An 11,646-nucleotide genomic window follows, 5' to 3' on the forward strand; every position below is an offset into this window, starting at 1 on the left:
TGAAAACAATGTTCCTCCTATCTTCTTTTCCTCTATTCAAAGCACACTTTTCTCCCTCTCTTTTTTGTGTTTCTCTCCAGTGTCATTTTTTACAAAGCCAGTTTTAAATCATTCTCTGATGACCCACTTTGGAGTGCTTTACAAGGCTCTAACATGGTCCTCTCTCTCTCTCTCTCTCTCTCTCTCTCTCTGTCTCTATATATATCTCACCCTTTTTTTCTGTCTGTATTCCTCTCTCACTCCCTCTGTCTCTCTTGCTCTTGCTCCTGTTTTATAAACCAATAACTATAAATGTTTTTAATGCAACATTTTAATGTGAAAACTCATGTTCCAATAAATGGAAGTCAAATCTCTCTCTCTCTCTCTCTCTCTATCCATTTCTCTCTCTTTCTCTTTGCTTCTGTGCCTGTTTCAGGTAATGACGAGGCACAACACTAACCCTGGAGATGCCGAAGAGAAGAGACATTCTTGCCATCGTGTTGATAGTGTTACCGTGGACTCTGCTCATCACCGTCTGGCACCAAAACGCGATAGCACCACTGCTGGCCATTCGCAAGGGTACATACTCTCCACATCCTCTCCTCTCCCTCACATACACAACACACACACACACGCACACGCACACACACACACACACACTTAAGACTCTGTCATATGCCATAAACATTTACAATCCAAACAACTCAGCTCAGTTTGCCACAATTAAGGCAACCTCTTTGAGTGTGTGAGACAGGCGGTGTAATTGGTTAGCCTGAACCACACGAGAGTGTCGAGTCAAGTGGCAGATACAGCAGATACACACGGAGTTCTTCAAATGGCAACACGCAACAATGAGTCATGAGGTGAGAATGAGCTGGCTTGTCATATTTTTAATCAGCCCCGTTGTGTTTGTGCTGTGATTGAGGAGACAGAACCAATAAGTAAAGTCCTATCCACTCCTCGTGACTCAAATTAAATCGAAGACGTTGGGTCTTGGTGGAAAACACAGGGGGTGCCGATTTTACGGCACACTTGTCAAATAGCACAAACAGGGGTGTGGCCATGTTGTGTGAGTCAGTGTTCCTATTACAGTGTGCATCCTATAAAAAAGGATTTTTTTAAATTGCTTACTCCGGTACGCAGATGTGACTAATGTCTGAAACAGCACCGGCTGAATGGGGCCAGTGAATCTGTCTCCACACATGGGCTCACAAGAGTAAGAACTTCAGACAAACCCCCCCAGTTTGAGACGATCTTTCATCTGTCTGCGAGCCCTTCGCTGATTTGTTTAGCATTCTCGCTGACGACAGCTGGCCTCTCCAGTTGAGAGAGAGAGAGAGAGCGGGATGGGATGGGATTCATCTCCGATGCCTTTTAATCAGACAGTGAAATAACTGTGAAATAACAAGAGGATTGCAAATGAGTTGCAGATGGGCCCATAGGTGCTGCCTCAGATGCGATGCACAGGCACCATCCTCACTACAGACAGAACGACCCAGATAGCCGATTCGCTAATTCCGGTCCGGAATTCAGCCGGTTCCGGTGGAGCCCGAGGCGTGTGCTGTTGTTCTGATGACAGTGGTGTCAGAGCATGACCTATAAAAATGCCTTTTGATGCGGGCCTGAGATTTTTTAAGGAAATTCTGTTAAGTCAGGGAGTTTTCCCACTCCGTCAGCTTTGCCACCACTGTGAGCTGAACATCATGAAAGTGCTGTTTTACACAAATCAAACCTGTCAGCTGGCTTTTGTTTCTTTCCTTTGCAGCCTTCTTACTGCGCCTCTGCAGAAGTAAAAAAATAAATAAAATAAAAAACAAGACAGGCATGACTGATGGGAAACAAGTAACGTTTAGCTCTTCACGAGGCCGCTTCCATCTGAGAAGAAGCTGAAATTCCCACCTCTTTAGCGCCTCGAGAGTGAAGATGCCACATCAACCACGCAGTAAACATGTCAATTAGCAGAACGGTAATCAGACAGGTGCTCTTGATTGGGCGTCTTACGCCAGACATTACAAAGCCTTACAGCACATCTGCCTTCAAATACAGAGGCGGTATGTGTTCCTATACCTCAACTGTTAAAGGCACGGTGCTCACAACACCAAGGTTATGGAATACTCAGGTAGCACACATACTGACAAAAGATGTATATCTCTTCAGTTTTATAAGTGGATAAGTAGTGGCTTTGGATAGTAGTGGCTTACTAAAAATGCTGAATGTAAATTTTGTAAACAGTGGATTGTAGCTATGGATAGTCTGCATGTGAAAAGAATGTCCAAACAAATACAATTCAACTTTATACTGAGAGATTGTGGCAATCTATACTAAAACAATGTTCAACGTTATACTGAGAGATTGTGGTAATTTTTACTAAAACAACGTTTAACTTTATACTGAGAGATTGTGGTAATCTATACTAAAACAATGTTTAACTTTATACCGAGAGATTATGGTAATCTTTACTAAAACAATGTTCAACGTTATACTGAGAGATTGTGGTAATTTTTACTAAAACAACGTTTAACTTTATACTGAAAGATCGTGGTAATTTATACTAAAACAATGTTGATTCAATGTCAAAAGAGTCAAATGGCTGTTTCTCATATTAAAACCTGTGTGAAACTGAAACGAGCTGACTGATCCTCAATCAGCTGGGGGGAAGTGAACATGCGGTACTCCGTTCCTCCTTCAGTGTGAAAGAAGCCAAGCATTCGTACAGTGATTCTCCAAAGACAAACACAACCTCCTGTCCGAATCAGATAATGGAAAGAATTTAGCCACAAACACATCACATTGTTTTTAGTAAAATCTCTTGACACCAAACAATAGTTTTCACGATTGCATTTACCCCCACGGTTATGCTCACTCTTCATATGAAGGCCAGCTCACGTTAGACATCAGTTTGGTTTTCTTGCAGCCACATACTGTTTACATACTAACATAGCTAATGTCAGCTAACAACCTATTTTCTCACAGCTCTCAATGCCTAACATGTAATAACAGATAACTGTAGTATGCATACAGTAACAGGTGAATGAGTATATTATTAGTTTTGACATATCAGAAGTATTACATCAACTCCCCACTTCTAAGGGTACCTGCAAATTGCAGGACCAAATTGCAAACAGTCCAGGCACATACAATATCCCCTGCTTTAGTTTAGGTCTGAACACATCTTCCCGCTTCCAGCACACTGACAATGACAGTAGCCTAGACAACTATCTTAACAGCGGATGCATAAGGGCTGTTTCCAGGGGCAAAACTGGAAAACATTTTCTTGTACATTAACCAGACATTCTAGTCTATGATTCTAGGTCTATGGACCTTCACCTTTGAACAGAAAATTATACCCATAACCATAATATGGTCAAACAATTTAGCAAATTAACAAATCAACGAACATTCCACTGTGTCCACATGGCCCATTACTGGTCTCTGGAATCTCTCAGTTGAGCCCCTTGGAGCAGCCCTTGCGTGATTCATAATTAGTCACCATGCCTCCTCAGCCTAACCCCTCCCTGCCTCCCTCCCCTCCTCCCTCCCCTCCGCCTCAGTCTCACAGTGCTGCTCTCGCCTCTTTCAGCTTGTCACCACCTAGTCAGAGACTTCTTTATCATTCCCGAGCGGCTAGCCATCCACCGCCACCGGCTCGCAGGTAGCTACTCCTCTCCCCTCTCCCGTCTCTCCTTTCTGCTTTTCTGCTCTCTCTCACGCGTCGCCTCTGTGCATCAATACAAGCCTGAGCAGCCCCAGAGGAGGGCGTGCTAACGCTTTAATTCTCCTCTTCCTCCTCCTCCTCTCTCTCTTCCTCCTACTCCTCCTATTCATTCACTTCCTGTTCCTCTTCCTTCTCCACCTCCTCTTCTTCCTCTTTCTCATCGTTCTCCTCCTCTTCCTCTTTCCAATCTTTCTCCTCTTCTGCCTCCTTCTCCACCTCCTCTTCTTCCTCTTTCTCCTCTTCCTCCTTCTCCACCTCCTCTTTTTCCTCTCTCATCTTTCTCCTCTTCCTCCTTCTCCACCTCTTTTTCTCTCTCATCTTTCTCCTCTTCCTCCTCCTTCTCCTCTTCCTCCTTCTCCACCTCCTCTTTTTCCTCTCTCATCTTTCTCCTCTTCCTCCTTCTCCACCTCTTTTTCCTCTCTCATCTTTCTCCTCTTCCTTCTCATCTTCCTCCTCCTCCTCCTCTCCTCTCTCCAGATGACGGTGCAGGGGGACGCCGGATGGCGGGCACAGCCGGGGACTCCAAGGAGTACTGCTCCCCGGACAAGGACATCGTGGAGGTGGTGCGCACGGAGTACGTGTACACGCGGCCGCCGCCCTGGTCCGACGTGCTGCCCACCATCCACGTGATCACGCCCACCTACAGCCGGCCCGTGCAGAAGGCCGAGCTCACGCGGCTGGCCAACACCTTCCTGCACGTGGCCAACCTGCACTGGATCCTGGTGGAGGACTCACAGCGGCGCACGCCCCTGGTGGCCCGACTGCTCCGCGAGACGGGCCTCAACTACACGCACCTCAACGTGGAGACGCCTCGCAACTACAAGCTGCGGGGCGACGCCCGCGACCCGCGCATCCCCCGCGGCACCATGCAGCGGAACCTGGCACTGCGCTGGCTCAGGGAGACCTTCAGCCCCAACAGCAGCCAGCCGGGCATCGTCTACTTCGCCGACGATGACAACACCTACAGCCTGGAGCTCTTTGAGGAGGTAAGGCACAGGGGCACAACTAAGATGGCTTAGATGGCTCAAACTCTGTTAACTATAGTTTATGGTTATTTAAGATCAGGGATAGGAATTGGGTTTGGTGAAGGTGATATTCAGTGAACAATTAAAAAAGCCTGCACTTGAATTTCAACAAACCATCTGTAAAGTATCTGTAGGTGGACTATACACACTACATGGGTGTCTACCTACCAACAAGATGGGGGGCAGCCTTAGTAGGCTCAGTAGGGTCTATGTTTACCTGATCAAGACTCATGTCAGCTGGGTATTGTAGTTCCACTAATGGGTGTAGAGGTCCAAGGCTAAGACCATGGGTTTCACAGGGAGCATACATACTGATCTACTGTAATGGATGCTTTATCTGCACAGTAATGCCTTACAGCACATTGGATAAAAACATCAATGAAAAAGGTTAACGTTCAAATGTAAATGTGAGATTGGATTGCAATGAATGCAGCCGTGAATGTCATAAACAGAAGCACCAGACATTGGCTCACTTTTTTTCATTCTGTGCCACCAGCATCCATCTTGTTTCACACACTTTGCTATTCTTTCGTTCAACCGTGATGGAGTGCAGGTGTGCGTGTGTGAGGGTTTGTTTTCTCTGAGTGTGTTTGTGATTTTTTTTTTTCTTCTCCTGATCGATAAGCCACTGCAGGGCTGCAGGGTCGTGAAAACAGAGGATGAAAGATTATTGATTGCTTTTGTCTTTCTTCAGCCCTTCAGTCTGTTAGGCCTGGTTTCATCCTCTCTGTGTGCTGCTCCAGCAGGGCAGCAGATAGACCAGAGCAGCTTTCTGGATTAGGAATGTGTGCAGTAGGTGAAGGGGGCTAATATTAGAGCAGTGTGTGAAAGTTTAAACAATGTCACCTTCCGTCTATCCCTCCATCGATCTATTTATCTATCTATTTATCTATCAATCTATCCATCCTGCCTCATAAGCCATAAGACATCACCCCCTCAGAGGTCCTCTGAAGCAGCTTATTCTGCACATTGTACCAGTTAGATGTGTTAGTTTCAGACACAGCTCCCCAGGAAGGCAATCTGGGCAGCTTCTTATTGAGTTTGGGAGCCAACAAGACCCAGCAACAGTTCATAATACTGTCTGAAACAGTTCCTAATACTGTCTGAAACGACAACAAAAGCACTCCACCCATGTGACCTGATCAGGTTAGGAACGACCTGCAGTGCCTCAAACCACAGATCTCCTCAGAGAGAGATATGGAGAGAGATAGAGAGTGTGTGTGTGTGTCTTTATGTCTGTGTTTGTGTGTGTGTGTGTGTGTGTGTCTGTGTGTGTGTTTGTGTGTGTGTGTGTCTGTGTCTGTCTGTGTGCGTGTGTGTGCGTGTGTGTCTGTGTGTGTGTGTGCGTGTGTGTGTGTGTGCGTGCGTGCGTGTGTGTGTGTGTGCGTGCGTGTGTGTCTGTGTGTGTGTGTGCGTGTGTGTGTGTGTGCGTGCGTGCGTGTGTGTCTGTGTGTGTTCACATGTGACAGGGAGCAACACAACAGGGACGAAGAAAAGACAGAGAGGGAAAGAGAAAGAGACAATAAAATAGATTAAAAGAAAGTGAGAAAAGCGAGTGATGGAGAAAGAGAAGGTGTGGAGAGCAGAGCGAAGCGCGGGTATAAATACCGGCCCTGCGGTGTATAGATGGTCCTGTCATTACTTTTGCCGTGGGGACCAGCCATAATAAGCTCACAGAGAAACCTTCCATCACTTTGCACCATGACAACCAGGAAGGGTTGCCAGGGGAAACAGGGGGGGGGGGGGTCGGTCCCTCCACACAGGAACTTCCTGTTTCACATTGTCCCTTTTATGACACACAACATGACAAAGCTGTGGGGCACAGAGTGTATCCTCTGCTCAGTATCACAGTGTGTGTGTGTGTGGGGAGGGTGTGTGTGTGTGTGTGTGTGTGTGTGTGTGTGTGTGTGTGTGTGTGTGTGTCTGTGTCTGTGTGTGTGTCTTCTGCAGGGTAATTTTCAGTCACAAAACATAGCAAGCAGTAAATGTGATGGAAACACATAAGGGCAAAATAGGGTCACACTTAGATCCCCTATAGACTATCTACAGATGATCAGATTATAAACACACTTTATTTGGATGGTCCCCTATAGACTATCTACAGATGATCAGATTATAAACACACTTTATTTGGATGGTCCCCTATAGACTATCTACAGATGATCAGATTATAAACACACTTTATTTGGATGGTCCCCTATAGACTATCTACAGATGATCAGATTATAAACACACTTTATTTGGATGGTCCCCTATAGACTATCTACAGATTATCAGATCATAAACAAACTATTTGTTCAAACTCCGTTAAATGCAATGTATGGTTATTTAAGGTCAGGGTTAGGAGTTGGATTTGGTGAAGGTGATATTCAGTGAACAATTAGAGAAACTGAACTTGAATTTCAACAAACCATCTGTAAAGTCTCTGTAGGCTACATGACCACAGTGCTGTTGTGTTCTAAAGCTGTCTGGGCATTGAATCTCATCAGATATCCCTGGGAAAATGGCACACAGATATCGAAACATGGTGTTTCCATGTCCTGGGGAAATCTGTGAGGCATTTGTGGGCTTAAAAAAAAACTCAACAGTCTTTATGAGTCTCCATCAAAACTGCAGAACTCTTTAAACCGTTCAGACAATTGGATTATTATGCCCTTCCAATCTTTCAAATGTGGTACCACTTTATTCTCAGTCTGAGACATCAGCCAACAACAGAACCGTTCTGGGCCGGGTCCGTACCGGGTCGGTACCGGCTGTCTGTGGTTCTCTGTCTGGAAGTGAAAGTCTCATCTTTTAGTCACGGTTCTCCCTGAAATCCTCTTGAATTCTTAAAAAGAGCTCAAAGAGCCCACATTAGATTCCAACAAAATGGAGATAACATTTTGAGAAGCAGAGGGAGAGAAAGAGAGAAAGAGAGAGCAGTGGTGAAAGAGAAGACAGAAAGAAATAGACAGAAAGAAGAGAGAAAAAGAGGGAGAGAAGAACCAAAATGAGAGAAAGAGAAAGAGAGAGAGAGCAGTTGAGGAAGAAAAACACAGAAAGAAAGAGACAGAAAGAAGAGAGAGAGATGGAGAGAAAGAGAGAGTTGCTTTGGTGTCTACATTGTGAATTGGAGAGTGACTCATTAAAAATGCATGTGCCCTTGTTAAAAAACATCACGACTGAGGGATGAGCATCAATTATTCAGGCATTTATTAAAAATGCTTATGTTGGCAGTGCAAACAGAAAAAGCTATTTACAGATGGCGCGCTATTTTTATCTCTCTCTCTCTCCTAAGACATTGAAATGTCAAGGACTTGACTCAAGTGCTTGGTATTAAGTCAATATGTTTTATTTGCCGGAGACAGCTACGATCAACAGTGAAGCCTAACTATTATTTATTTGATTGTTTATTTGAGGACGACCTTCAGTGTCTGGAAGCCAATATGTGATGCAGACTACAACCTTAATGCTGCTGCTGAAACTGTATATACCCACACACACACACACATTGATTTTGGTTTTTGGATTTAAAAAGAATAACTGTAATTGACCATTTTACACAAGACTATACGAGGTTGTGTGGGACGCAATGAATTCGGGTGTAGACATCGTTGAGTTGTGTTGTTGTTGTTGTTGTTGTTGTTGTTGTTTGATTTACACACATGTAATAATGTAGTGTGCTGTATGCTGAGAGCCTGACAGTGACCTTGTCTCTTGACAGCTGTCCCATCTCTCACACACAATTCTTTGCTTTATGTCGTTAATTGGGATGTCTGTCACATACGCAGTGCTCACTTTGCTGCACAATAGTATTCATCCTGGTAGATTGACACAGGAAATAATTAAGATCAAAAAGAAAACAGGCAAACACTGTCAGCTAAAAAATGGTAATTTGGAGATAAAGAACATGCTGTCTTTCCGGAGTACAATGTCATATTAGGAAATATCTTCACTATTTTGGTTTTAAACAATGCTAAAGAAGTGAACCTTGAGACCGCTAGCTTGATGGAATTATGACATTTTAAATAATGGGTTAAAGCAAGGTTTTTGCTTAACTTTTAGGTAGTTAGCTTGCTGCTTAAAAATGATAGTCAATGTAATTCATTTCATTGCAGTTTTCTACAATCACTTTCACATGTGTCTCAACACCATGTACACTGTTTCAAACCTCTCCACACCATGTGCTTTACAAACACAAACTGAGCACATCAGTTAACCTTTCATGCAACATACACTACCACCACCAAAACACTTCATACTTCACCCACCCATGCAGCAAATGCTGCCCCCCATTTAGACTCAAAATACAAACAACTAAAATACACAAACATTTAAAAGCACAAAAAAATGCATGTATTATATGTTGCCATATCCTCTGTTTTTTTTTGCATAATTCAGTGTTGCCTTGCAAAAATCTGAAATTATGACACATTATATACTGTAATACCAAAATAAAATCAATTTGAAATGCTGCGATATGTTTCATGACAGCAATGTATTTCATGCTACAGTTTCTGTGGAATAGTAGAACAAAAAGTGTGTAGATGCTTTTCAGTTCCGTAAGTGAAACCACAACACAACATGCTACCATTAAATGTCTCCTGTAGCCCAGATACTGATCCATGGTGTCAATTTGGAATAAAATTTTCATGAACTTCACATTTACTGCAATATTCTCCCTTGACTTACAGTACATCTTTAGAGAAACATCTTTAGTATATCTTATCCACCCCTACAATCCCCTTCGCCCCACTAATACTTCAAACCAAGCAGCTATCATGACACCAAGAGCAAACTTTTTGATCTAGTGGTTTGCAATTTATAATACTGTAGGCACCAGTATTGAGTGGTAAATGTACTGTGTGTGGTGAATGGTGTAAGAGGTCCAGTGGTTAGTGTTCCTGCCAAACAAACAGCTGACCCTGGTCCAATTCCTGGGCGATGCAGGATGCCACCATAAGTCACTTTGGGTAAAAGTGTCTGCTAATTACCAGAATTTCGGTTGTCATTGAATGTATTTTGTATCAAAGCAGTGCAAAAGTATCCACAGTTTAGTCAAGTAGTCTACTGATACGATGAATGTGTCACGTGTTGTTCCTTATCAGTCATTGTACGACATTTAGCTACAGCCTGACACTGTCGCTCAAGGAGTGGTTTTCTTTGATTCTGAGCCGAGATGGCCTCATATAGATATAGTTATGTATACTTCCCCTTGGAACCATGGCATGATTACACAATGGGTCTTGCTGAATCACAGGATTTTGGCCTTGGTGCACTAATTCATGACATAAGACTTCCTTCCCTCTCTCTCTCATTGTTGCATAACACCACAGGCCAAACAACCCTAGCCAGAAAACCCACCAAAGCTTTCGTGCAGTCAAAAATAATGACTGCACTTTGCACTGTGCGTGTTGGTGTGCTTGTCTGTGTGTGTGTGTGTGTGTGTGTGTGTGTGTGTATGTGTGTGTGTGTGTGTGTGTGTGTGTGTGTGTGTGTGTGTGTGTGTGTGAGTGTGTGCCTGCCTGTGTGTGTGTGAGTGTGTGCCTGCCTGTGTGTGTGTGTGTGCATTTGTGTCTTTGTGTGTGTGTGTGTGTCTGTGTTTTTGTGTGTGTGTATGTGTGTCTGTGTGTGTATGTGTATGTGTGTGTGTGTGTGTGTGTGTGTGTGTGTGTGTGTGTGTGTGTGTGTGTGTGCGTGCGTATGTGTGTTTTTGTGTGTGTGTGTATGTGTGTGTGTGTCTACTCAGGAATGACTAATTTACGTGTGTGTGTGTCTGGCTTCCCTTTTTAGAGTTTTTATACATTTGTTTCCAGTCCTATTGTGTTGACTTCACAAGAGCAGACATGTCTCCCTGGGCCACTTGCATCACACAGCCCAGTAAATGGAGCATACACACACACACACACACACACACACACACACACACACACACACACACACACACACACACACTACACTGACACATATGCAAGCACTCACATATACACACTTACACACAAACACACCTGTGCATAAACATACATGCACTGCACATAAAAAAAAAAAACACTTTTACGCACACATTTAATCATGCACCCAAACACTAATGCACAGATGGAGAGAGATAAAAATTACACATATTTATAATAATACAAATAATAATAGGCCAACATAGGACATGCCAGCTATAGAAAAATAGGCCACAGAGAACTAAAATAACAAACAGAGATGAATTGAAGGGGGCTCGTATATTTCTCCAGCTACTTCTCATTTTCTCAAAGACGCCGTGCCATACATGAGCTGTCAGTAATACATTTTTGCGCTGGTCCTGTCAGTGTGTATAAAAGCTAAGCACATACTAAGCTACAGTCTTAAAGTCTTGAAATGATCACTGAACTGCTGCTACATTTGAGAAGCAGTACTTCATGCAGTATGCTTCATAGGAATCATGATTATTCTGACATGCATGTGAATGCATTTACATTTACATATAGTTATTTAGCAGACACTTTTATCCAAAGCGACGTACATAGCAGCAAGGACTCACACTGTCAGTTGTCACAGTTTAGTAATAAGGATGCTACTGGATGTCCATTAGTAGAGAAGTTGTAAAGTAGTCTGCGTAAAATATATGTGTTGTTGTGTTCATCAAGGCCAAACTCCTGTGATTCAGCAAGACCTATTGCGTAATCATGCCAATGGCATAGGCACAGGGGAACTATACACAAGGAGGCCATATTGGCTCAGTGTCACACGGGAACTATACACAAGGAGGCCATATTGGCTCAGTGTCACACGGGAACTATACACAAGGAGGCCATATTGGCTCAGTCACACAGGAACTATACACAAGGAGGCCATATTGGCTCAGTGTCAAAGCAAACCACTGTCTGAGTGATGGTGCCAGGCAGTGACTAAATGGTGTACAATGACTGATGTGTTTATAGGCCACACACATTACTAATA

The 11,646-nt window shown here is 43.6% G+C and overlaps 1 protein-coding gene across 2 annotated transcripts in view; it reads left to right on the forward strand.

Annotated features, from left to right (window-relative positions):
- Positions 1 to 11,646, forward strand: part of b3gat1a (beta-1,3-glucuronyltransferase 1 (glucuronosyltransferase P) a) — a 105,611-nt gene that overhangs the window by 85,744 nt on the left and 8,221 nt on the right. Inside the window, exons 4-6 of one of the 2 annotated variants that reach the window (XM_012838370.3) lie at positions 416 to 558; positions 3,560 to 3,631; positions 4,172 to 4,680. In XM_012838370.3, the coding sequence (XP_012693824.2) occupies positions 447 to 558; positions 3,560 to 3,631; positions 4,172 to 4,680 (693 nt within the window). In that variant the 5' untranslated portion in view covers positions 416 to 446. The remainder of the gene's footprint in view (positions 1 to 415; positions 559 to 3,559; positions 3,632 to 4,171; positions 4,681 to 11,646) is intronic. The other variant, XM_031573861.2, reaches the window with a different exon arrangement.

This window comes from Clupea harengus, chromosome 9, assembly GCF_900700415.2.
Source record: "Clupea harengus chromosome 9, Ch_v2.0.2, whole genome shotgun sequence".
Lineage (NCBI taxonomy): Eukaryota > Metazoa > Chordata > Actinopteri > Clupeiformes > Clupeidae > Clupea > Clupea harengus.